General features: G+C 37.5%; 3 protein-coding genes across 3 annotated transcripts in view; 1 reads left to right on the forward strand and 2 right to left on the reverse strand.

Annotated features, from left to right (window-relative positions):
* LOC109837004 lies at positions 10,222 to 13,466 on the forward strand. Its single transcript, XM_020405081.1, has 4 exons — positions 10,222 to 10,341; positions 11,930 to 12,102; positions 12,194 to 12,484; positions 12,672 to 13,466. The coding sequence occupies exons 2-4, from the start codon at positions 11,950 to 11,952 to the stop codon at positions 13,305 to 13,307; spliced, it is 1,080 nt and encodes a 359-aa protein (XP_020260670.1). The 5' UTR covers positions 10,222 to 10,341; positions 11,930 to 11,949; the 3' UTR covers positions 13,308 to 13,466.
* Positions 13,568 to 18,624, reverse strand: LOC109838377 (putative pentatricopeptide repeat-containing protein At1g31840). Its single transcript, XM_020406827.1, has 5 exons — positions 18,031 to 18,624; positions 17,763 to 17,961; positions 15,201 to 17,251; positions 15,006 to 15,067; positions 13,568 to 14,237 (listed from the first exon to the last, which is right to left on the reverse strand). Exons 1-3 carry the CDS (start codon positions 18,483 to 18,485, stop codon positions 15,401 to 15,403), a joined length of 2,505 nt encoding a protein of 834 aa, XP_020262416.1. The 5' UTR covers positions 18,486 to 18,624; the 3' UTR covers positions 13,568 to 14,237; positions 15,006 to 15,067; positions 15,201 to 15,400.
* Positions 19,576 to 25,420, reverse strand: part of LOC109837005 (ATP-dependent Clp protease proteolytic subunit 4, chloroplastic-like) — a 6,506-nt gene continuing 661 nt past the window's right edge. The window contains exon 2 of the mRNA XM_020405082.1: positions 19,576 to 20,255. Coding sequence (XP_020260671.1) covers positions 19,772 to 20,255 — 484 coding nt within the window. The 3' untranslated portion in view covers positions 19,576 to 19,771. The remainder of the gene's footprint in view (positions 20,256 to 25,420) is intronic.

A 25,420-nucleotide genomic window follows, 5' to 3' on the forward strand; every position in this document is an offset into this window, starting at 1 on the left:
TGCCAATTAAAGTTACAGGTTCTAATGAGAAAGTTTAAATTTATATGGTTTTGTGAGACACCCCAGAGTGGTTATGTGCAAACACCCTATCTTCAGGGTTTCTCCGTCTATCGATAATGTTTTACCAATTTTGCCAAATATTTTCTATATGATATCTAATAATGCACTAGTCCCCCCCCCACCACCCCAAAAAAAAAAAAAAAATTTACTAATAATGCACTAGTCCCCCCCCCACCACCCCAAAAAAAAAAAAAAACTTTATGCCACCTCTTCATTGCCCTTGAATCTCCTTAAATCCAAAGCGCAAGCAACCTTGACAAGGGAGAACCACCATCATTTTCGACACTTTGGACAAACTCACCCCATACGTGCATTCTCTCATGTTGAGGGGCCATCATGCATGTGACCCCGAATTACATGTGACAGTAACAAATATTACTTGTCACATGCTCATTTAATTAGTACAAGTTAGGGGGGGTGATGAGCCCTAAATTTAGAAAGGGATGGGCGTTGCTTTTTCGTCGTTTTAGTTGGACCTACATTCACGTAGACCGACATACAGTACAAAGTATATTGCCTTTCATTTCATACGCATGTGTTCTCTTTTTATTATGTAGATGAGTTGGTTTTGCGGTGGTCTCCTCTAATGGATGCCCTTCACGTGCTCTCATGTGACCTCCTTCACATCATTATCTCATGTATATGGTCACATTTAATACAGCTAGGCTCTAAAACTTACATTAAAAAAATGAGTCCGTTATACATTGACATTCATGTACGTACATTGTGTTAGTATTTGTTTGTAAAAAAAAAAAAAAATAGTCTCACGTTAGAATTTTGAACATTCTTCTAGAGGTTTAAAAGCATTGAATCATAGCAAAATCACAAGGAGCTAAACGTCAACATAAAGTAAAGAGTAATAAAAGTAAATACAATAATATAGGTTAAAATGTGAAAAAAAGAAAGTATATGTTATAATTCGACTTATAGGTAAAAAGCACACGTGTTTTTTAATTGGTCTCGGCCTACCGCTATTTATTTATTAAATCATAGCACCACATGTTTCTTCAGTCAAAAGTATCGATCATTTATGCTCCATTATGTATTTGAAAAATTGATTATCAAATATAATATTGGATTATGAAAGGCTAGAAATACATTAAGAGCCCTTGCACCTAACTTTGCTCTTGATCTTCCTTTATTTTCAAGTTTGGTCATCATCATTTTGTATATGTTTATAATGAAAACTTACGGCAATCATGTTACAAATTTTAGCAAACCTCATAGCATGCTTTTATTATATTGGATTATGATGGGTCCTTATTGTGGCACTACGCCAAATTAATCACAACTAGTCACTAGCAACTTGTGGTTTAATTACTCAAGTACTTAGTAAGAAAATTTCGAGCTTTATGGTCACATAATTTTATCTTTGAACTAGTTCTCGGTGACAAAATTTGGATATTTAAACAATAAACAGATTTGATTTGTTGCAATGATGGATTTTGGCTTTGAGGTGTTTGTTTGCATGTAAGTAAACGATGAAAGTGAGAAAGTGACATTTTTTTTTTACATTTTAGGTATTTGTTTGCATGCAAGTGATTACAAAAGTGAAATGAAAAAAAGTTGTCACGTATGATTTAATGTAATTTTAACTTTCTTTAAAAAAAGTGGTCAAGTCACATGAAAAAGATAAAAATAGTAACTATTTTTAATTAAATTATTTTAAATATATTTACTAATTAATCATATTTTATCACATCATCTTCACGTTGTACTTTTAACAAAAATTTAGTTTTTTAAAGAGACACTATATTTCGCTTACATACTGAAGTAGATTTAAAACTTATTTGCAAAAGAAAAGTAACTTGCACATCATGAATTCACTTTTGAATTGCTAAACACTCCCAGTTTGTCAACAAGAAATAATTGAGTTTTGTTTTGAAATTGTTTTGCATTATTCTGCTGAAATTTTTGCATTATGTATAGTCAAGGAGAAGGTGGATCGCTGATACGCAGAGGGTTTTAAGGATTATTTTTCTGTAGGCAGATCGTTTATAATCCACTTTTCTTCCTCAAATTTTCCAAAAAAGTTTTAAGGCCCAATTTAGGTTTTCAGTGTCGTGAGGCCATTTATGAGTGGGTTCTATTATCGGGCTGGGCCGTGTAACAAACAAAAATTTTCGTACGTTAATTTACGGGAGCTTACGGACTAAGAAGTAATCCACCAATGAAGCCCAAAGAGGATAACAAAGTTATGCTAACATAATATAAGATTCTGGCAATTCTGTTTTACTTTTGGGCCTAATAAACATGTTACATTCTGAATACCTAAGAATTCTCCGAAGCCCATATTAATTTTTAAACTTACAGAATGGTCCAATCGCCCAAATTAGTAACAAAGTAACGAAAATAAAACAATGCCAGTGAAGAACGAAAGAACTTTGGGTCATACAATTAAAAAAAATAAGAAACAAGTTATTGGGTCAATGCCTCCATACCTACTGCACTTCACCTAATTTCTTTTATTTTTTTTAATTTTTTTATGAAAGACTTCACCTGATTTGTTTAGTGTGAATCACGTTACTGAGTATTCCACCTAAACAAACTGGCCAATTAGATATGACCAATGAGAACCTTGTTAATCTACGTTTAAACAAATGATATGTTCTTGATCTTTAACAAAATGATATTAATCTCTACTTTTAGGAAGAAAATATTGGTGGGGACCGCGGATGGTGGGAGGTTTCAATATAAATCACAAGATATTGGGTTTGATTCTCATGTGAAAAACAAGAAAAAAAAGAAAAAAGAAAAAATATTGAATTTATCTCTATTTTTTTTCCTTTATTACAGATATGCATTTTTATTTAAATATACTCAGAAAAAAGGACACATATTTGTAATAAATGAAATATCAAATCACAAATCATTTCAAATTCTTATTACAATCCTTAATAGTGCACTATCTTAATAGGGACGGATACAAAAAAATATTTTCTATGAGGGCAAAAATATAGTTAATCATATAAATTAATAAATTATATAATCTCAACTCGACCAATATAAAAAACTATGTATACAATAATTAATCACAAAATTCTGGACAAACATTATCTTTTCATTGCCATTTTCATATTAATCTACAATTTTTTTCCATTTTTATCATTAAAATTACTAAAATACTATTAAGTTTCCACAATAATCCATCACAATTGTTCTCTGAGTAGGGGGTACCTCTATAATGTATAGGTAAATTTTTAAGTAAAATAGACACATGTGCAGCGGCGGCACGTGCTTCCGTAATCTAGTTGCTAGACATTTTTCTCTCTCTTTTAGTAACATGTCTAAGAAGTATTTGCTCATAACAACAACCATCCATTGAGCCAAATCACCTTAGATCACAAAGTGAGCTCTTAATGTTAAGATTATCGCGTTTCACGTGAAATATGAATTAGGTATCCGTGTTGTTGATGCAAGGAAAAACCTGGAGGAATATTGAGTACGTAAGATTTTACTCGATGTTTTGAGTTCCGAAATCTTTCTTGATGTCTAATGATAATCTTTGGTTGAGAGTATCTAAGGTACACTGAAAAGCGTCAGATTGACGTTGACAGATTTGCCTACCAACAAGCATTCGATGCCTAAGTTAGACGCTTGATGATGAAAATCAAAGTAGTAAGCATGTAGGTTAGGGTTTAGAGATGAGAGTTTCACAGACCAAGGCTAGCGGTATCGAGCCAAAGGTCGAGATGAGTCATCCTTTTACCTGTTAGTACGTAGGGCTGCTATTTATATTGATTGCATGTGCATATCAAGGGCTACACCTATCACCATTCTGATGCCCAATGTTGTTATATATGATAGTTATTTGGCCTGTAAGTAACTCCATGTGGCAAGACTTATTTTGCGTAGGATGGTACATTAGATGTATGTGTAGATCATGTAATTAAGTAGTGAAAGTTAGCAATTATAAAGATTGACTACTCTATTGATATCTCCTAACATGGTATGTTGAGAATATAAAGTGATTCAAATCAATTCTTGCCAGTTAGGTAAATCGCCATAAAACTAGGCAGGACTCTAATAAGGCATATTAGTTGATTTGAGACGAACCTAGTTATCATGGAGCTCTATCACCATGTCCAAGATTTTAAGTAGTCTTTTGGCAAGTAACCAAGTTATAAATTAAGTGCGGATGCTCCACTTTATCGAGTTAAGTGAATTACCTCATTGATCGAGTCAGCTTGTAGTCGAGGGATAGTCTGGTGAACTTAACCGTAAAATTTGGGTTATATGTATAACAGATATACCGGAGAAAATTAATTCTTTAAAACAATACCATTTTAGCTATTTGTTTGAGGGAAAAATTATAAGAAAATTAAGAAATAAATTTGTATTAATCTCCTTAACTGACTTACGAAAAGAATGAATACAATCTCTCTAAGTAACTTATCTCTAACTGACTTAGAAAAAGAAATTAAGATTTTCTTTATAGGTTTTTCCGATTTACAAAAGAGAGAAGGACAGATCCCCCTCTTTGTTTAAGGCTATGTTCTTCTTGGTGGCGATGAGAGTTTGATTCTTGTAACCCGTTGACGATCTGAACGCCTCGCTTCGTAGAACTTTGTCTACTCTTCTTGACTTAACATTGGGAAGAACTTGCAAGGAAAGTTTAGAACTCTAAACGAGTTTAAGAACTATACGAGAGAGTTAATTTCAGAAAAAATATTAATCTTTTTTAACTGAAATAAGCTAAATAGCCGATCTCAAAGTTCTTCAACAAAAATGGTTCAAAAAGCCAAGTTTTCAAGGCTCCAAAAGCTCCAACCAAAGATGATCCAAAAAGGATCTTTGTTTAGCTGAATTCTCAGTTATTTATAGGGTTTATGGATGTAACTGATGTTGGATATATTAGATGTTTAGACAATAACGAAAATTAGTTTAAGCAATTTAATAATTAACAGATAATCACTATTATAACGCAGATATAAGAAATATATCAAATGAAAAACTTAAAGAAAAATAAGCATGGATATGTGCTAATACAATCACATACTAGAGAAACATCCTCAGGATTTTTATGATCCAAACTGTCAAACCGCTGTTTCCGCACTCCATATGACTCCTAATGTACATCTAAAGGAAAAATACAGTCATACCTCAATTACAAAAGAGAATATGCACAAATAATTGAGATCATTAGGAATTCGGCTACACGTAACACGCAGACCTGACATTGGCTTATGCAGTAAATAGACTTAGTCAGATATACCATCAAATCTGATAAGAGTCACTGGGATGCTTTAGAAAGAATTTTGAGATACGCTAAAAGGAACTATAAATTACTGGTTTACACTATAAGGTTATCCATCTGTACTAAAGGTTTCTTCGATGGCAAATTGAATAGTGAACTGCAGTAGATGTAAAATCCACGACACAGGATCTTGTGTTCCTTTTTAGGAGGAGGAGCTGTGTGACCTGGAAAATCTAATAAACAAAACTGTAAATTGCTAGAAGTAGCAATGGAATCAGAAAATGATCGCTGCTTTGATACTACTGTATAGAATAGAAGCTGTAATGGTTGAAAGATTTTACTAACTGAAATTCACTATTGCAAAACCATTCACTAACCATTTTATTCATTGTGATTGCAGGTCAGGCGATTGACAAAATGCCACTAAGAGAATGGCAAATGTGAAGATGAATTCGACACTTGAAAGTGCGACACATAAAATCCTTAAGATATAAATGAAACCATATAATAGCCTTATGATTTTGTAAGATAGAGAAAAATCTTGGCAATCACTTAATCAAGGCTTATCCTAGGGACAGTGGTCCTAGACTCATCGAGGGGGATGGGTGTTAAGCCGGCATAAGAAGGAAATCAACTACAGTGGCAACCCAACCTCCGGCAGAGGTTCAATGGTAGGAAACAAACTGAATGAGTCGATTTAATTGTGAGGAGCACTTGACATTCAATTTGCTCCCATCCATAGGCGTGATCAGTGCTGCATAAAACGCAATGTGAAAGGTTGAGTTAACTCTTAATGAATCCAAAGACGCATGAGGCAAGGAATGCTTACTTCTCGCATCCTTATTAGGATCTACCTATATGTGTGTAGTTGTGAGCCCGACTCATGCGGATAGGGCTGCTCCTAGTAACACAATGAAGATACCTGCGCAAGGCCGATAATAGGCGCAACTGCCGTTTAGATTCTTCCAAACTGTAGCTATGTGTGCTTTCTTGTAGAAATGCGCCGATAAATGAGACTGTGGTTTTCCAGGCGAAGTCCACCGCAGCTCTGCACGGCAATCTATGAGCAACATGTCCTAAGTGAAGGGTTCGAAAGCCGAAAGGTACCTCCACCTTTACTATGTAATAAGGGACAGCAATCTTATTTATTTTTAAGTTTTTATTGTTATTCTTATTTGCTGAGCTACTTTCAAGTTTTAAGTATGTGGGGGGAATTGTTGGATGTTATACAAGCTTAAAACACTTGGGTTTTGTAGAGAAAAAGAGGAAAGGTTAGTCCGCACGAACTAGGAAAGTGAATAGGAAGGAAGGAGTCTTATAAGCCTTTCCCTTTCTATCGCTAATGCGCTAGAAGAAAACGAAAAGGTTATGCCCACACCACACAGGCGGCCGCTCGCCGCGCGGCGCCGGTCGGTGTCGGGCGATTCTGGGCTGCTTTCGAGGTCGGGTCGGGTGGGGTCGGCGCGCACACGACCATTGCGGACACGAATACGGGCACGCTCCGGATTATAGGGCCCTTAATGAATGCTCAACATTCTTTATTTTTATTTTTATTTTTTACTCAATTGGAACATGTTAAAAACGCGTGACCCTCATACAATTTTTTAAAAATGTTAACGCCAGAATTATTGGAGAGATGTTAGACTTTTAAAACTGAATTAAAACGTAAATCCGATCGTAATATTCCAGAGAATTAAAACAAGCAATCCAAAAGCGGAAAGGGAAGGTCCTTATGCAGCGACCTGTTGAAGTTCGTGATTGTACCGTGCAAAAGCGTTCATTTTTCGCTGTTCTCACGCTCTATAATAGCTTAAGTGTCTCATTAAGCTGCGAGGGAGAGAGAACATTCACGTGTTGTAAAAACACGTCCGCTTGCTTCGTTTTGTTCGTATTCTCTCTTCTTCTCTGTCATTCCTGCTTCATTATACTTGTTATATTTTTGTTGGTTCCCTGAAAGTCACGACCCGATTCACAAAGCCTTCTTGAAGCTCGTGCAGACGAAGACAGGAGGTCGCTGACCGAGGGTCGTTGTATTGCGGGGGACTTTTGCCCGGCCGTAGCCTCTGTACGATGAGGGGGCAATCTAGTTTGCGTTGGATAGGTTGTGCTTGCCGCCTCGACCATCAGGGCTGAATATTCTAAACTCTGTTTCTTTTTCATTTATATATTTCTTATCTCTGTCGTTAATCATTCATTTTTAATTGGTGAACTATATGTTCAAATTCATGAATTTGCTCATTCATTGGTTTAGAATCTAGCATTTTAAATTTGTTAAAATTAGAAGATTTAAATCTTTTAATTCCCATATCATCTAAACCATACTTTTTCTCTAAGGTTTCCCACAGAACTTTAGCATTAGTGATAGTATAATATATATCATATAATCTATCAGATAAAGCTCCTAAGATTCTATGTAGACAATGATACTCTATTTCTTGAGGTGTTCTTGGGATAGGAATGGAATCTGTGGAGGAAGATGAGGAAGATTGCCTAGTAACTGGTCTAGATGAAGATGGGTTATCTGGTTCTATAGCTGTTATTAGATGTAAGATGTAGAGTTGTTAACCAAAATCTCATTTGGTTTTGCCAACGACGAAAATTATTCCCATCAAACTTCTCTGGTTTAGCAGACATAACTTCTTTTGTAGCCATAATCTGATGATGAATGAATAGTTTTGTTATTATAATGCAACAGAAATATATAAAGCATTCATTCAACAGAATAATCATGCAGTGTAACATTTCGTTTTTAAGTATTGCAGACATCATTAACATGAAAATCAGAATGCTAATCATGATACTATTCTAAACAGCACTAATTAGTTTCTTGGATTGTTGGTAATATAATCTGTTTAGAGTGTAATTAGCACAAAATACAGTTTTAACAGAAATATATAATGATTGAAAATAGATATAAAATTAAACTGAGTTTAGAATATAGCCTGATGGTCGAGGCGTGCAAGCACTGTCCCAAGAAACTAATTGCCCCCTCTCGTACAGGGCTACGCGGCAAAAGTCCCCGGAGATACAACGACCCTCGGTCAGGCGACCTCCTTCTCGTCGGCACGAGCTTCAAGAAGGCTTTGCGAACTCTTCTAGACTTTCAGGGAACCAGCAAGTTGTAATAGCAAGCAAGTGTAAGAAGAAGAACAGAGCTGAGAAGGAAGAGGAGAATTTTGTGTTTTTCACACTGTGTTTTCTACCCTCGCAGCTTGCTGTTTATATAGAGGTTGAGAATGAACGTTTTTCAATACCGAATTAAATCCTCATAAAAACCTTTTTTCCGTTTTGATTCTGTTTTAATTCTCATGAATATTACTGTTTCATTTACCTTTTAATTCAGTTTTAAAGTTCATAAATCTCTCTAATTAATTCTGGCCGTTAAACATTTTAAAAATGTTATCCTATGTGGGACTAAATTTTTCCTCTTTTCCTCTACAAACCCAAGTTTTTAAGTTATAACTCCAACAACTGACCCCTTAATTCGCTCCACAATGGGGGCTTAATGGCCCCATTACGTGAAAAAATGATTTTGAAAGCGTTCAAATTATGTTTGAAACAGTCAAACCCGAGGTTCGCGTTCTTGATCGAGCCTCGCGTTCAGCTTTGTGAAACGCGGAGGTGATCCTCGCATTTTGGAGTTAAAAACGCGGGGATGACCCTCGCATTTTGGAATTGGAACGCGGGAATGACCCTCACATTTTGGAACTGGAACGCAGGGATGACTCTCGTGTTTTGGAATTGAAACGCGGGTGTGGCCCTCGCGTTTTGGAATTGGAACGCGGGGGTGGACCTTGCATTTTGGAATTGGAAAGCGGAGGTGGACCCTCACGTTTTGCTTTGAAGAGATCGTTAATTGTAATCTCTTTGTTCGAATTTTGCATGGATCGTCGGATTGTAATCCTTATATTTCGTTCTTGGAAATGTGAGAGTCATTAATTTGTAACTCTCATATGTTTTCGTGAAAGTCGTCAGATTGTAACTTTCATCATCTGTTTTTTACGTGGACCAGCTATCTGCAGTAATTTTTTTGACAGCTTATACTATTAAACAATATAATTAAATTTTCAATGTTTTGAATTGATGATCTATCCATGATAGTTATATGTAGTTTTAGATCAATATCCGTGCCTATGAACAAAATTTATCCAAAATATAGAGGTGCATGAAAAGGAAAATCTAACCTATCATTCTAGGCATCCTTCTAGATGAATGTTTTTTTAATAGCACGGTAAAATGATTTTAACTAACCCACTAAACCATTCATTACATATTGTGTCAATTTTATAGGCATTGCATCCTCCAATATCCTAATAGTTATATGCTACTTTGCTTGTCACGTCGTCTAGGCATAAAAAAAAACCCTACATGGCTGAGAATTATTTTTGTCCTGAATGTAAAGGAAAAACTAACTTAACAATTGAGTCTCAGAGGTTGCAAAACTATTTAAGTGTTTTTTTTTTTTTTTTTTTTTTTTTTAAAAAATGATTTTTATGAAGACATGATTTGTAGACGAGGTCCACTGCATATAAGCCCTTCTCATTTTATTTTGGTAATTAAGCCCTTCTCATTTACTAGAGAAATTATGTACAAATTTAGATGGATGCGTTGACCCGGGGTATCATCACATGAACTTAAATAAAAAGAAATTGGTACATTATATTGTGGCCAGCACGCACCTTCTAGAAAAAATCGAACCTGCTAAAAAACAAATCCACACGTTTTTTCCATCTACTCGCGTCTGCTTCTTTCCTTGTTGCCTGTCTCACCTAATCCCACCCGACCCGTTTGACCCAGCCCGTATTCTCCCCATCCAAGGAATCCACCCACCCACAATCTCAACCCCACGTATAATATCCAACGGCTGATATTAACTCCTCGCTATCGGGCAGGGGGAAGGCGACTGGTTATAGCAGGTAAAGATCCGATAGGTGACCGGTTAGTCCGGTCAGCGTCTGGAGAACAAAATCGGGGAGGGGGGAAGAATTGAGGGGAGATCTTGTGCTCTCCACACGATTATTACAGCGCTCGCTCTCTTGGAGGATTTCGGCGCTCTTCTATTTCTCTCGATTTTTGTTTAAGAGGTATTTCTCCTCACTGTTTTATCTCATTTTTCTCGATTTCTGAGTAGTTTTGTCCTGTTCTTTCACGATTTTTCTGGATCTCTGTTGAATCCGAATCCGGTCCGGGACGTGATTTCGCTCGTGATCGATGTTGGTTTAGTTGATTTCTGTGGTTTTGATGTTAGAATGGATTACGAGGTGCTTCTTGGGGATCATTAGGGTTGTTTTTCCTCAAAATTTTGGTCTTGTTCACGTGAAATTGGGCGTTTGATTTGATCAAAGGATCAAATTATTTCATATGTTTTTTTTAAATCCAATTAGATCTTCATCTCACTGCTTTCTTATTAAAGATTTGGACTTTGAGGTTGAAGACCTGAAATCGTTGGGTATAATTGCAAATTGATGAAGAGAAGCTTAAGTTTGATGTTATTGTGTGGAAACCTTTTTGGGTATTGATGTAATCTGTTTTTTCTTATTAAAGATTTGGACTTTGAGGTTGAAGACCTGAAATCGTTGGGTATAATTGCAAATTGATGAAGAGAAACTTAAGTTTGATGTTATTGTGTGGAAACCTTTTTGGGTATTGATGTAATCTGCTTTTGATGAATCTGGTATGTGGTGATTCGCTCTTACAATAAGAGCAAATTCATGTATTTTTCGGTTTTAGTGTATTGGTATTTTGAAATGGTTTCTGGAACCAAAATTGGTAGTTATTTAACTAGATAAAACCAATTGTAAAGACCCAATCCTTCTCAAAGGTTTGATTTACGTTCAACGAAATATCTCAACTATGCATTTAAGGCTAAGTGCATTTGGAGCACGGTGATGTTGTGCAATCACGGGTACAAATACGAAGTTCCGTCGAGAGATTAAGAAGAGATGGATTACTGTGAGAAACTTGTTTGAATAAGAGAGGAAAGGTTTAAATGTAGTGATGGATATTCAACGGACACTCTTCAACCCACATACGATCTAGTTTCTCCTGAAATTCTAGCCCTCGTAACTTTGTGGAAAATATGATGCAGAGCAATATGGGTTTTCGATGTTAGCTTTTAAATTATCAAGGAGTTCAGTTACTACTTTAAACCCCTTGATCCTCCACCTCGGAGGGTAAACCACTTTCTGAGTCTCGTGGTTGTGGGATCACTACTGGGTTTAGAGTGATTGATAGTAGATATATATAGTGTTTGAGAAGTTCCGGATTACTTCATAAAAGTTTATTCTCATCTAACTGGGATGATTTGTCAGAATTCACTTTTAACGTTCTCGTACTTGTTTAGTTCTCTGATATTGTGGGATCATGAAAATCATATTTCCATCAGTAGGAGGTTACAACCTTGCATTAGAATTGCTGGCTGCTTCGCTCGTCTTATCTACTTTATCAGTTCATCTGTTGATGTATGCATAACCTTTCCTGTTGTTCTTGTTTGTTGTGACTTTTATAAAGTAAACATCTTATAAACATCTTTGCCATTTGTTTGCTGTGATATAACTAATTGCCAAAATTGGAGGAAGTTTCTTTTCAAGCTAGAATATGTCTCCTGTTTCACTCCTTAATACTTTTCTTGTATATGTTATTTATATGTTGTACTTTCCCCCTTTTTTACAGCTCAATATATTTTGGATCAAATGGATTCCGATATGAGAAGCTTTTTCACCGAGTCACTGTCATTCTGTTCTGAGGATTCATATGCTACTCAAGACATTGAAAGATGCCCATTTTTGAGAAACATCAATGAGCCAACAAACTTTTCCTTCTCTTCTTTCAATTTTGCTGTACCTGTAAGTTGTTTATCCTCCATACACTCCATAAGAAAGTTGCTTTGCTGGATTGTTGGTGAATTATCTTATGATATCATCTTTAACTCATCAGGCACGTGGAGGCAAGGGTCCAATCTTTGAAGATGGACCGGATTTTGATATGGCATTCAGGCTTTTCCATGGGCGAGATGGAGTTGTCCCACTGTCAGGAAGGTCCTTTGTGCACAAAGAGTCTACACCAAAACCTGAGCAAGTTTCTCAATTTAATCCTTTGGCGGCAAAGGCAGCCACTATTAGTCTCTCGTCTTTCGGTGGCGGGCTTTTCGGTTTTGATTTCTTCTCTAACAAATTCAACAAGTCCAAGCAAAACAAGAAATCCTCCAAACAAGAGCCTTCAACTCAGGTAATGCATTTAGCGATCATCTTGCCTGACCAGAAAAGTAACTTTCTCAGTAGTTTGAACTCTCTAAATCCAACTTACAAATCATGTCAGCTTTACAGCCTCCTTCTGTAAATTACTGATCTATTTGCGGTAGGTCTTTCCTGTTTGTTCATCGTCTGAGTTACAGTTGTTCTAATTGTGTATCCAGAAGGGAAGCAATTCATCGCACGAGGCAATGAGCAACGAATGGCTTCAAACAGGGCAATGCCCAATAGCTAAGTCCTATAGGGCAGTGAGCGGTGTTCTACCCCTAGTTGCAAAGGCTTTACAGCCTCCTCCGGGCATGAAGTTCAAATGCCCACCTGCAGTGGTCGCAGCGCGTGCAGCCCTTGCACGTACTGCTCTCGTAAAGAACCTCCGGCCCCAACCTTTACCCGCAAAAATGCTGGCCATAGCATTACTAGGAATGGCAGCTAATGTCCCTCTTGGTATATGGAGAGAGCACACACAGAAATTCTCCCCTCAGTGGTTTGCTGCTGTTCATGCTGCAGTTCCTTTCATAGCTATGCTTCGTAAGTCTGTACTTATGCCAAAGACTGCAATGGCTTTTACATTAGCAGCGTCAATTCTAGGGCAGGCAATTGGGTCTAGAGCTGAGAGGATGAGGATGAAGAAATTAGCAGCAGAGCGAAGCTCAGCTGCTCTCGTTTGCGAGGCTGTTATAAGTAATACAAATACCGGGCATTGCAGCGAGGAAAAGGCTTGGGTTCCTCTTCCGTTCAAGGGGAATGATGCAGGGATTTCTGCTGAAGCGCCTGCTCCGAAGGCAAGTGTATGTTTCTGACTGTAACTGGAATTCAATAAATGTTGTTTTATCATACTGTTGAAAGACTTGTTGTGTGTGCATGAGCAAATGAGCACTGTTTTCTGCCTTTTTGATTCCTGGGGAGGTGGTAGTGAATAAATTGGATCTATGATTTTAATGTATGTTATGTTAAGAATCTGATGTTTGCTTAAAATTGGAGTGTGTTTGCGTAAAAACTTAATTTTGTTATAATAAGAGCAATTGTGTTGGGCAAAGGCAAATGTAGGATGTATGTTTGCCCTTGTGCTGGTTGTCTTCCAGCCCCATAGTTCTTTTTATATCTTGTTGTCTCCCAAAATCTTGGACGTTTATTGTCCTCAAGACCAAGCATATTAGCTGTACACAAAGCGTATATACTCAAGTATTCACTTTATTTTCCCACTATATTTTATCAATTTCTTTTTATAATTTAAGTCTTACATCGCTTTCACAAGTACAATTTTCAGCAAGTGACTGCTTGAAGAATTGGGTTGTGCATGAATTACACCTTCCACGTTTGAGAATGGTTGCTCACAAGTCACAACTCAATGAGTCATGACTCACACATACATACATGCTGAAGAAACAGAGAACAGAAATGAATAAAATAAAATAAAAATGCTAGATTCCACCTCAGCTAGCGCTAAACCATTCTTGCATCACCGACGCTTGCATCAACAGACAATACGATTCAATCCTTCAATAAGTTGACTGGACTTTCTTTTTCTAAAAGCATATTTCCATGTTCATCTGTTTCCAGCTTGGTTATTAATTTTCATATAAAAATGGAGGCTCTAGCATTGATAAACTCATTCTATATGGGATGGATTATGTACACGACATCTCATTACATGGTTCTCTCAGCAAAAGTATACTCCGAGAAGAGCTTGTCAAGCCCCATCATTTATCTGAGCTCCAATATCAACCATCCTGCAGCACAAAAATATGACGAGAATTTCAAGTGTCAACCATTTGAGGGACTATCAACACTTCCGCCCATACAAACAGGGTTAAAAAAAACCCTTGCACAAACTTGCGGGTTTTGTACAAAATTGTCCTAAACTTATGGTTCAAAATCCCCTTGAACATTCAAAATTACACTAAACCATCCTAAACTATTGAAAATTCACACAAATCACATTTATGGATAGAGTAAAAAGCATGAATTGCGACAAATGAAAACTTGTGATGAAAAATTCGGATGAAGAGCGGAGAACAAGACACGACAAACCAGGTGAAAATTTTAAACTTTTTACTCTACATGTTAATGTTATTTATATATTTTCCAATAGTTAAGGGAGTTAGGTATAATTTTAAAATTGCACGGGGTTTTATCTGATTTATAAACTTCAGGGGGATTTTGGGCAAGACCTCCCAAGGTTCAAGGGGGATTTGTGAAATTAACCAATAGAAATATAAGCGGTGATACCTCATACCTCTGGTCTAATTAACATAAAATGGCCAGTCATGAGGCCATGCAAATCTTCAAGTGTAATATCTGATATCTACCTCTTGTTTCTAAACTCAATGTGTTAATACTTGTGGGCGCATGAGGTACAAGGTTTGAATTCCTGCTAGTAAATAACGCTATTTTCAAGGATGATGACGATGATTACGCCCCTAAGAACCTATATAATATATTCAGTAGAAAACCATAGTGAAAGAAACCAAAAGAAAACTTTATGCATTCTGTGTAACCTGGAGGGAAGTGATTAACCGCACTGCTTCCCTTCTGAAATCACAAGGAACTGAATAGCCATCTGCCAATAAAAATAAAAGAAAATAAATAGAGTAAGAACAAGGTTGGAGGCTCAGTTAGACAAAAAAAAGGTACTTCTCAATTCTTTATGCAAGGAGATCAAAAGATGTATACAGATATGTGGAGATGCATACCTTTAATAGGTAATCAATGGACAACAGGCAATGGCATGTCTGCTTGAAAGACATCAAAGGAACACATATCAGGTAATAGGAGCGAAAGAACTCTCGTCTCTGTTTTTTATGCTGAACACCCAGCAATCAATCTGCCATGTTTTCAACTTTAGTCTAGATAAGACCATGGATCTGCGTAGCAAATGTTTGATGTATGAACATCAAAAAATATGTTTCTGAAGTGCATTATGAAGAAAGATGTCAGGCGTAACACCATCAGATATCATCTTGTCATAGAACATTCTGGCTTCAGCAAATCTTCCAGCATCGCAACACCCACGAATTAGGATTCCGTATGCCACAACATCAGGCAACAAACCTCTAGCAGTTGCACATTGAAAAGCCAAAGCAGCTTCCTCTACTAAACCTTGCTTACAGAATCCATCAATGAGGACAGTATAACTAACAATATTCGGAGAGACATTATTCTTCAACATCTCTTCATGAAGTTCAATTGCGTCTTCCATGCTTTGTGTTTTAAAGTGGTTATCTATCAAACAAGTATAAGTCACAACATTGGGCAATGGACCCATATCAAGCATCTCGTTGAAAAGCAGCATGGCTTCATCCGTTCTGCCTTCTTTACAGAAGGCATCGATGAGGATAGTAAAAGTTATCGCATTTGGCTGAAGATGTCTTTCACTTATCAATTTCTCGTAAAATTCAATAGCTCGATCCAATCTTTTCATGGAGCAGATGCCACTGATGATAGTGTTGTAAGTTACAACATCAGGCTTCAAACCCCGTACTGTAAGCTGTCCTATCAGTTTGGATACTTCATTCAGCTGCCCTTCCTTAAAAAATCCAGTTATGAGAACGTTATAAACAACAATATCAGGATGAACACCATTTTTAAGCATCAGACTATAAAGTTTAACCCCAGCAATTAGATTGCCATGCTTGCACAAGCAATCGACCAAACTGCAGTATGCTACGGCATCTGGCATACCATGCTTGCACAAGCAATCGACCAAACTGCAGTATGCTACGGCATCTGGCATAAATCCCCTCTTTAGTATTTGAAAGACGACCAAACTGCAGTATGCTACGGCATCTGGCATAAATCCCCTCTTTAGTATTTGAAAGAAAATTATTGATGCTTCCTTCAACATTCCTTGCACAGCCATTCCCTTGAGAAGGATGGTGAAAGTAACTACATCAGGTACTAGCTTGCGTACTCCCAATTGCCTATAGATTCTAAGTGCATATTCTAAAATTTTCACTTTGCACCAACCGTCAATTAGTACATTATAAGTCACAATATTGGATTCAAGACCTGACTTGAAGAAAAACCTCAGAGCATCATGCATCCTTCCCACCTTACAAAGTCCATCGATTAGCAAACTATTAACAACCACATCAGGAGAAGGACCTTCTCCTATCATATGCTCATAAAAACTAAAAGCTTCTTTCACATTTTGAGACTTGCAAAATCCATCGATAAGCCCACTATATGTCAACACATTTGGTTCAAGCCCTTGCTTCAACATCCTACCATAAAGTCCGCAAGCCTCAGAAACACGACCTTTTTGACCGAATCCATTGATCAAAATGCTGTAAGTAACAACATTAGGCATCACATCTTCATCCAACATTCTCTTATACACTTCAAACCCTTTAATCAAGTCTCCGACTCGCAGACAGCCATCAATGAGTGAGCTAAAGAACACAACATCGGGTTTAACTCCACTCTCCAAGACCCTCTCAAGTAGCCTAAACCCTTCCTTTACTCTCCCTTCCTTACAAAAACCATCCATTAATATCCCGTAAACTATCACATCTGGCATCATACCCCTCATTATCATTAACTCAAAAATCCCAATTGCTGCATCCAGCCTGCCATCCTTGCAACAAGCTCGAATCAAAGTACTATAGGTCACCACGCTAGGCTTCGGCCCACATTCAGAAACCAAGCAGAACAAATCAAAAGCAACACCAAACCTATTCTCTTTACACAATCTATTTAAAAACCTATTAAACTCATAAATGCTGGGTATGCATCCTCCCTCCACCAAATCTCTATGCCAATTCATCAGCTCTGTAGCATCACCTCCTCTCTTCAAAGCCACACTCATAATAGCTACATACCCATCATCCAATTCACCATAAATTCTCAATATTTCATCGATTCGACCAATACCCACCAACCAATCCAGTGAAAAAGAAATACCCATTTCTTGTGCCGTTGAGAAACACTCTGCGGCTTCGCGGGTCATTCTCAAATCGTAGCAGCATTCTATCAAACACCTGAAGGACGTGCAATTGTTCGGGAAGAAGGACAGAACATCTGAGAACGCGAACAGTTCGATCATTTGGTGGGTGATTTCACGAGCATTCTAGAAGTTTTTGAGGGAAATGTAAGCGTGGGCGACGATGGAGAGAGAGGGGAGAGTTGGCGGGAGATGGAGATGGCGGTTGGACCACTGAAAGAGGTGAAAATGGGGGTGGAGTCTGAAAAGGAGCAAGGGTTTCTGAGAGAGATGAGAAGCGTGGCTGGGGGCGGTGGAAGAGTCCTCCCTCCACCAAATCTCTATGCCAATTCATCAGCTCTGTAGCATCACCTCCTCTCTTCAAAGCCACGCTCATAATAGCTACATACCCATCATCCAATTCACCATAAATTCTCAATATTTCATCGGTTCGACCAATACCCACCAACCAATCCAGTGAAAAAGAAATACCCATTTCTCGTGCCGTTGAGAAACACTCTGCGGCTTCGCGGGTCATTCTCAAATCGTAGCAGCATTCTATCAAACACCGTGCCGTTGAGAAACACTCTGCGGCTTCGCGGGTCATTCTCAAATCGTAGCAGCATTCTATCAAACACCTGAAGGACGTGCAATTGTTCGGGAAGAAGGACAGAACATCTGAGAACGCGAACAGTTTGATCATTTGGTGGGTGATTTCACGAGCATTCTCGAAGTTTTTGAGGGAAATGTAAGCGTGGGCGACGGTGGAGAGAGAGGGGAGAGTTGGCGGGAGATGGAGATGGCGGTTGGACCACTGAAAGAGGCGGATGGAGGAAGCGGGATCAGAACGAAGAAGGTGGAGGAGGATGGATTCGAGGTGGTGAGGTTGGAAGCCATTGGAGAGGGGTGGAGGAATCTTGGCGGAGATTTGGTGAAGGATCCGGGGAGGGATTGATGGAGGGAGAGAGGAGAGGAGGCGGATTTGGGGGTGGAGTCTGAAAAGGAGCAAGGGTTTCTGAGAGAGATGAGAAGAGAGCATGAGCGGCTGCTCGGGCATTTGAGGTAAAGATTTCTCTTTCAGGTGTTTAGTTTTTGTCGGTGGAAGTTCATTAGCGCGAGCTCACTGAGGTAAAGATTTCTCCTTCACAGGTGTTTAGTTTTTGTCAGTGGAAGTTCATTAGCGCGAGTTCACTGCATTATTAGTTTGGCTGCTTTAAAAAAATTAAAAATTAAAAAATTAAAAAATTAAAAGACGAGAGAGAGAGAGAGAGACTAGTCCTTTAATTATCACAGATAATCATAGATGAAATCCCCTCGTCTACAGCTCTTTTAATGGCACTTGTTTATCAACCTTGAATTGACGATTTTAATGGCACTTATTTATCAACATTGAATTGACGATTTTATTGATTTTATTTATCAACATTGAATTGACGATTTTATTGGTTGTTGAATATATAGCTAAGGACTTGTTTGGCAACTAAGAAAGTCTAGCAATGGGATTAGATAAGAAGTGGCGCGAGAATTTGATCCGGCGGATCTCGCACGCCCTTGGCGTCATTACAAGATAAGAGCGAAGATGAGATCTGAAACTGAGAACTAAAACACGCAATTTGGGAAAATGAAGAGGACAAAATGCTAATGTGACACATTCCACTTTTTGGGAAAGTGAAGAGGACAAAATGAAAAAGGACAAAATGCTAATGTAACACCTTCCACTTTCCAATCACTACGATTTTAGGGCCTGTTTGGATCGGGTATTTTGAAGGGGAAAGGAGGGGGAAAGCTGTCAATTTGTCAGCTTTTTGACAGCTTTCCCCCAAAATCGCCTCTTATAGAGGCGATTTTGGGGGAAAGCTGTCAAAAAGCTGACAAATTGACAGCTTTCCCCCTCCTTTCCCCTTCAAAATACCCGATCCAAACAGGCCCTTACTTACCAGGTGCCAAACAGGGAGGAAAATAAAAAGTGCAGTCACTTTCTGATTTTAGTCACTTTCCTTTTACTTTCTGGTTGCCAAACATACGCCAAATTCTTGTTGTCTTGTTGGCAATTATACAACATTAATTGGCTTTTCCTCGTTTTATTCTGAATAAGAAGTATTTAGAGAAGTGGATCCAATATTTATAGTTAAAAAAAAATGTACCGCAACAACAAATGCTTGAGATATTTCTATCCTTGATGGACCCGCAACTAAATTACCAACGTACTCAAAACAGAGTACCAAATATAAGGTTGAGGAATATGTACTTGCCTGACCCAGATAATCTCATCTAACGAGGAGAATTTAACATTCTACAAATACACAGTGTGTAACAGAAAAATGATGAAACACAAAAAAAAACTTAGTATATTTCATCATCTGGAATTTCTGGAGTCAGGAATTTTTTAGGATCTTTACTAATCTCTTCATCGTTCAGTTTAGGCTTCACTCTCTCGGGCACCGGCATCAGAGGAATTATTGCATCTCTATCAATCACACCATCAATAATACCATATTCCACAGCTTCAATAGGTGACATATATCGGTCTCTGTCGATATCTTTCTCTACCTGTCCTAATGATCGGCCAGTAAAACCCGCAACAATTCTGATAACGTTATTTTTGTTATGGAGTATTTCCTTGGCTTGGATCTCCACATCAATTGCTTGACCACTGGCACCTCCGAGAGGTTGATGGAGCATAATCCTCGTGTTGGGCATTGCAAATCTCTTGCCTTTCGTACCTCCACCAAGTATGATTGAAGATGTTGATGCTGTGATGCCCATACCGACAGTTGAGACATCTGCTCGAATTAGCTGGACTACGTCGTAGATGGCCATTGAAGCGCTGAGAGCAAAGCAGAATCAGCAAGGACTTGGGAAAGTTTGGCAGTAATTGAGTTACCGATGAGAAGGGGGAACAAAAGACAGGTAAAAGAGAGGTTAATGAGTAGGGAAATTCAGCCAGGCTGTTCACAGAGAAATCATATAAAGAGAGCGTGCCATAGATAAGTTGCTAGTTAATAACAAAGTTTTCCAAAGACAAGGACTAGTCAAACAATAAAAGCAAATAATTACTGGAAAATTAAAAAACTAAAAGTTAACAAGAATAGGGTGGCTTATAAATAATTGTGTGCAACATTTAAAATGACAATGAAAAAGAATAAGTAAATAAGAAGTGAAGAATTACCTAATTTCATGTGAAGGGATATGTCGAGAGTTTAAAACTATAATCCTCAATCATCATCACGACTTTTGAGTTTTTGGTGCAGAGAAAGAGATGCTAAAGAAGCGACCAAGGTTCATATCCCAAAGGACAAACATTTAACAGCAGTTCCAAAAAAATAACATTGCATAAAATAGAAGAGGTTTTGGGCCATGGGCAGAGCACAAAACCTGCAAGAGTATTCTGGAGTTTAAAATTATAACCCTCAACCCACATCCCAACTTCGGAAGAGTTCTAGTTCAGGGACTGTGAGGCTTGATATGGAATAGGAAAGCCATCACTTTGTATGATGAAAACATACCCCCTTTCCTCCACACAAAATCAGAAGACACGACCTAAATGGAAACCTTTAGATTCTACCCGAGAAGTATAGAAATGAGATAATTCATAAAAGTTGTAAAAGCCATTTCTCATAATCAAAGCTTAAATTAGTATTAGTTGTTGAATACAAACTACTATGTCGTCTTTTTTTAACTATTTTACAAAGCTAGATCTTACAGAACAATCATAATGGTTGCAGGCTTATATGAGTACTTTGTGGCAAGGTCTTTTCACAAATGTTTCTCTTGTGATTCCAACATATACTGCTTTGTATTTTTTTTCTTGTCAAATCTGAAATGCAAGATCTTAGATGAATTTGCTTTAAAAAATGTGATAACCCATAATAACTGTAGATGACAACTAGCTGTGCTAGACATTATGCAGGTAGCTATGCAATTTAACACATTTCAGTAATGATTTATAGAAATCAATATTTGACAGTTGTAGCAGAAATGATTTATTGAAAAAAGAACACCCAAGATTTCATAACTTTTACTGTGCTTAACTCTTCGTGATATCATATCTTTATTCTTTCAGACATATGGTGTATTTTGCCCAAAATCAAATTCAATACGAACGATTCTAGCCTAATTATCGCAATCAATAAATAGAAAGATTTATCTTCTTGATCTTAAATAGATTATTTCTTCTTCCAAGTAGTTTCTCTAGCATTTCCTCTTTAACATTTTATTTTTCCCTTGACATTAAGATTAACATTAGCAAACAAGAAACAAAAGGTAGATTTACAATGGTAGAACTATCATAATTCTAACCAGCACGGTAATCTCGGTATCTAGTTGTGAAGGCGAGATTTCACCAAATATTAGTAACTCATGGCCTTAGTAATGTATATAATTGACATGTTATAGTTATCTAATAGTTTACAGCTTAAATGTTGAGGCTATCTACAAAATATGATATCTTTCAGTAGCTTGGTTTATGCTTTTTTGTTGCATAGTTCATTTATAACATATTATACATGTTCTAGTTAAGGGTTAAGCTCAGATCAGCATATAAGAGTGACAGAAAAGGAAATGAAGGAAATGAAGAATACAAGATTTTTCAGAATCCTAACCAGCATGGCCACACACACTCATGGAAAAATGCGGCTTCTGCCTAGTAGTAATTAGATACTGCTTAGGACATCCATACAAATGGGAGATTCTTGTTATTTAATAGCTTATGCATTGACAGTGCACAGAAAAATTAAAATTTTCAGTAAATCGGCACATTCTTGCTGTCTGGCAGGTTATATGCGTTATGTAAACACCACATATCTCTTATTATGTAATTCAAAGTGTGGTAGTGCAGTGATGTACTATTCAGTTTTACTACTTGAACCTGCCCATTTAGGATCAGAAGGTATTGGCCAGGTAAGCTTACAAAACAACCAACTTTCTAACACTCACAATGAGGAAACAGCAGGATCTAAACAAGAAACAGTTGAGCACCGTTTACCACCCAACCGATCATCATGCTCAACCAAATGTTTGGCAACAATGGATGTGAATAAGCATTGTAGACTCCTACTACAAAAGAGTCTACTTCTCACTTTAGAAGATTGCGGACTAATCTTTGCACTGTAAGTCTCCATTCAAATAGCACATTGCACTTGTACCCTACATGGGAGTCGGGACTACATCTTTCTTTCACAGGGGAAGGTTCATACTGAAGTAGGGAAAATGCATGAGATACAAGACCTCCATTAAAGTTCATTTAAGTGATATAATGTGTATCTTCTTTTATGCAGACTTAGTGAGAACTTAAGTTGGTTCAAGACTGCAAATCATGGAGCTTGTTAACTAATACATGAAATCATCTTAGGATATGTCTAATCATAATGGTTTGTAGTCAAACTTTATCCATTGCTTAGTAACCAATGTGGGACAATAAGACTTCAACTGTGTTCCTCTTGTGTTAAGACTTCAATTGTGTTCCTCTTGTTCATGAGATCTTACACCAGTGAAGTTTGAATGATGATTTTCTTTACATTTTTGCGATTTTGTTCAAGTTCACATAAAAGTATCATTGTATAGCTTTTATTAATGTGGACTGGCGTGAATGAATTATTCTGACACGCTGCATCAACGTAGGGTTTTCATTCTGCTGCATCAATTGCATGACTATTATTTATCATTTCAGTCAAGGTTACAGAAAACACTAGATGGCCTATGCGTTGGACCTGATGCCTAGAGCCTAGGCGTCTATTTTTTTAATTTTTTAATTATAATTATTGATAATAAATACCAATGTTATATAAAGCTTAGACGCTAGACTGGCACCTAGGCATATTTCTTACATGGTGGTGGAGGAGGTTTTCCTTAAGGTCAAAGGAGGTCAGAGAGGTGTTCATAGTTAGAGGCTGGAGGAGTTTGGAGAAGATTGGAGGACATGAGGCTGCAACGAAAGAAATCATAATCAATGTCTTAAGGTCGAAGGAGGTCAGAGAGGTGTTCATAGTTAGAGACTGGAGGAGTTTGGAGAAGATTAGAGGACATGAGGCTGCAACGAAAGAAATCATAATCAATGTCTAAAGAGTGCAATCCAGATAGGCAGAACACGCTCCCCTAGGCGCTCCTAAAACCTAGGTCGGTAGCCAAGGCAGTGTTTTCAAATGTGTGCGCCTCATGCGCCTTGCAACTCGGGGCGGTGATGAAGCGCCCCACATCTGATGCAGCAGCGCCTTTTGCGCCTCGCGTACATTCTTACTTTGTACATTGTGCATGTAGTACATATCCTCATATAATTTTGTTTGTATACATTCAATCGAGACTTTATACTTGATAATCCATATCCCAAAAAGCAAAATAAATCCATTAGGCCTTTTTAGTAGCCTTCAATTAAGAACCATTATTAATCCTTTGCTTGGATATTAGTCTTGATTTAACATTTGATTTGAAAATGTATTCATTTTGGTATTATGTTGGGTGTTAGCATTAGAAATTAATGTATTATATTGTGACTTTATAGTAATATATTATTTATCCTGACATATTTTTCATGTAAATTCTAAGAACATGTTCTTTCATGCTTGATTATATATATTGAGAAATTATGTGTGGTGTGGGCGCTTGACATCACCCGCGCGCACGCATCGCGTTGCGCCTTGCGCATGTGCGCGTAAAGATGCTTTGAGCCCTGCGCCTCGCGCATTGACAACACTGAGCCTAGGTACCGCCTAGACGCTAGACGCTGCTAGGCGGATAGCCAAGGTACCGCCTAAGTGTATGCGTGCGCTCAGGCGGACTAGGTGAAAGCTTTTTAAAACATTGATTTAGTTCACCTTAACAAATTTAAATGATTGTGTTTTCAATGTCCACAACATACTATCCAGATGCATGTTGTTGTTCTCAAAGATATTTCTAGCTATGTGAAATTTCGTGATAAGTAATATCCTTTTCCTTTTTTTTAAGGAAACTAACAAGTAGTATACCCTGTGACTTCCAGATATATGAATTATGAAGATCCATGTTACCCACACTCATCTACTTTGTAGTGGTTCCAAACCCTACTTGTTTTCTAACACCCTTCATAGTTAACATCTGCAATAGTTGGATACTTGGAAGGCCAGTGTACTTCCAAAAGAATAAAGCTCCTCGGAGCTCACAGTATACCAAAGTTCACATTTTACAGTTGATGCATCATCTCATTTTCCTTGAGGTCCACGGCATAACAATTTCCTGACACACATTCACAAAATCAAGCCAGTAATTATCATACTTTTAGCAACCACCTCAGATCCTTGAACGGAGAAGGAAGAACCTTTTCCCTATAACTAGATCAGAGCCAGGTCCGGCCTAAGAGGGGGGGTAGGGGGGGGCGACCGCACAGGGCCCCATTTCAAAGGGGGCCCCAAATTTTTAAAAATGCTCATAGTATATTTCTTAATTATTTCCAATAAGTCTTTTGTTTGTTTAAAAAAGGGCCTAATAATCTAATACTAGCCCACTAAATTAAATAATAATTTATGTCCATTGCCTAAGCCTAACTGCCTAACACTCATGACCCATCTGATTTACATTTTACCGGAAATATACACCAATTAGTACTACAATTATGATTAGTTGCTCATTTGTCTCCTAAAGTTTAGGAAATTCAATTTGAACTCATTAATTCCCAATTAACTATTCCCTATTAACTAGGAAACACACCAATAATGCTAATGTTGGAAAAGATAGATATAGATTCTATTATTGATGGTTTTGCATCAAAAAATGCACGAAAACATCGTTTTTTGTAATTTTTGTATTTTTATGTATTATTTCTTTTGTAAAATAAATATAATTTAATAAATTTATAGTTCAACATTTATATAGAAGAGGGCCTCATTTTATCATTTCGCACAGGGCCTCAAAAAAGCTTGGGCCGGCCCTGATCAGAGCTTCCAAGTTAATGACTGGTCCTAACCCATTCATAGCTGCAATTAATTCTATCAACAAAAAACCCCAATTCTCCTCGCGAGACCA

This window comes from Asparagus officinalis, chromosome 4 (genome assembly GCF_001876935.1).
Source record: "Asparagus officinalis chromosome 4, Aspof.V1, whole genome shotgun sequence".
NCBI lineage: Eukaryota > Viridiplantae > Streptophyta > Magnoliopsida > Asparagales > Asparagaceae > Asparagus > Asparagus officinalis.

What these genes read in the sequence shown, in the direction of transcription:
- LOC109837004 (XM_020405081.1), top strand. Translation starts at nt 11,950, where the DNA reads ATGGATTCCGATATGAGAAGCTTTTTCACCGAGTCACTGTCATTCTGT. An exon ending in CTTTCAATTTTGCTGTACCT is followed by an intron (nt 12,103 to 12,193) that starts GTAAGTTGTTTA and finishes TTAACTCATCAG; the next exon opens with GCACGTGGAGGCAAGGGTCC. An exon ending in AACAAGAGCCTTCAACTCAG is followed by an intron (nt 12,485 to 12,671) that starts GTAATGCATTTA and finishes TTGTGTATCCAG; the next exon opens with AAGGGAAGCAATTCATCGCA.
- LOC109838377 (XM_020406827.1), bottom strand. Translation starts at nt 18,485, where the DNA reads ATGCCCGAGCAGCCGCTCATGCTCTCTTCTCATCTCTCTCAGAAACCC. An exon ending in TGCTACGATTTGAGAATGAC is followed by an intron (nt 17,962 to 18,030) that starts CCGCGAAGCCGC and finishes TTTGAGAATGAC; the next exon opens with CCGCGAAGCCGCAGAGTGTT. An exon ending in TGAATTGGCATAGAGATTTG is followed by an intron (nt 17,252 to 17,762) that starts GTGGAGGGAGGA and finishes CATAGAGATTTG; the next exon opens with GTGGAGGGAGGATGCATACC.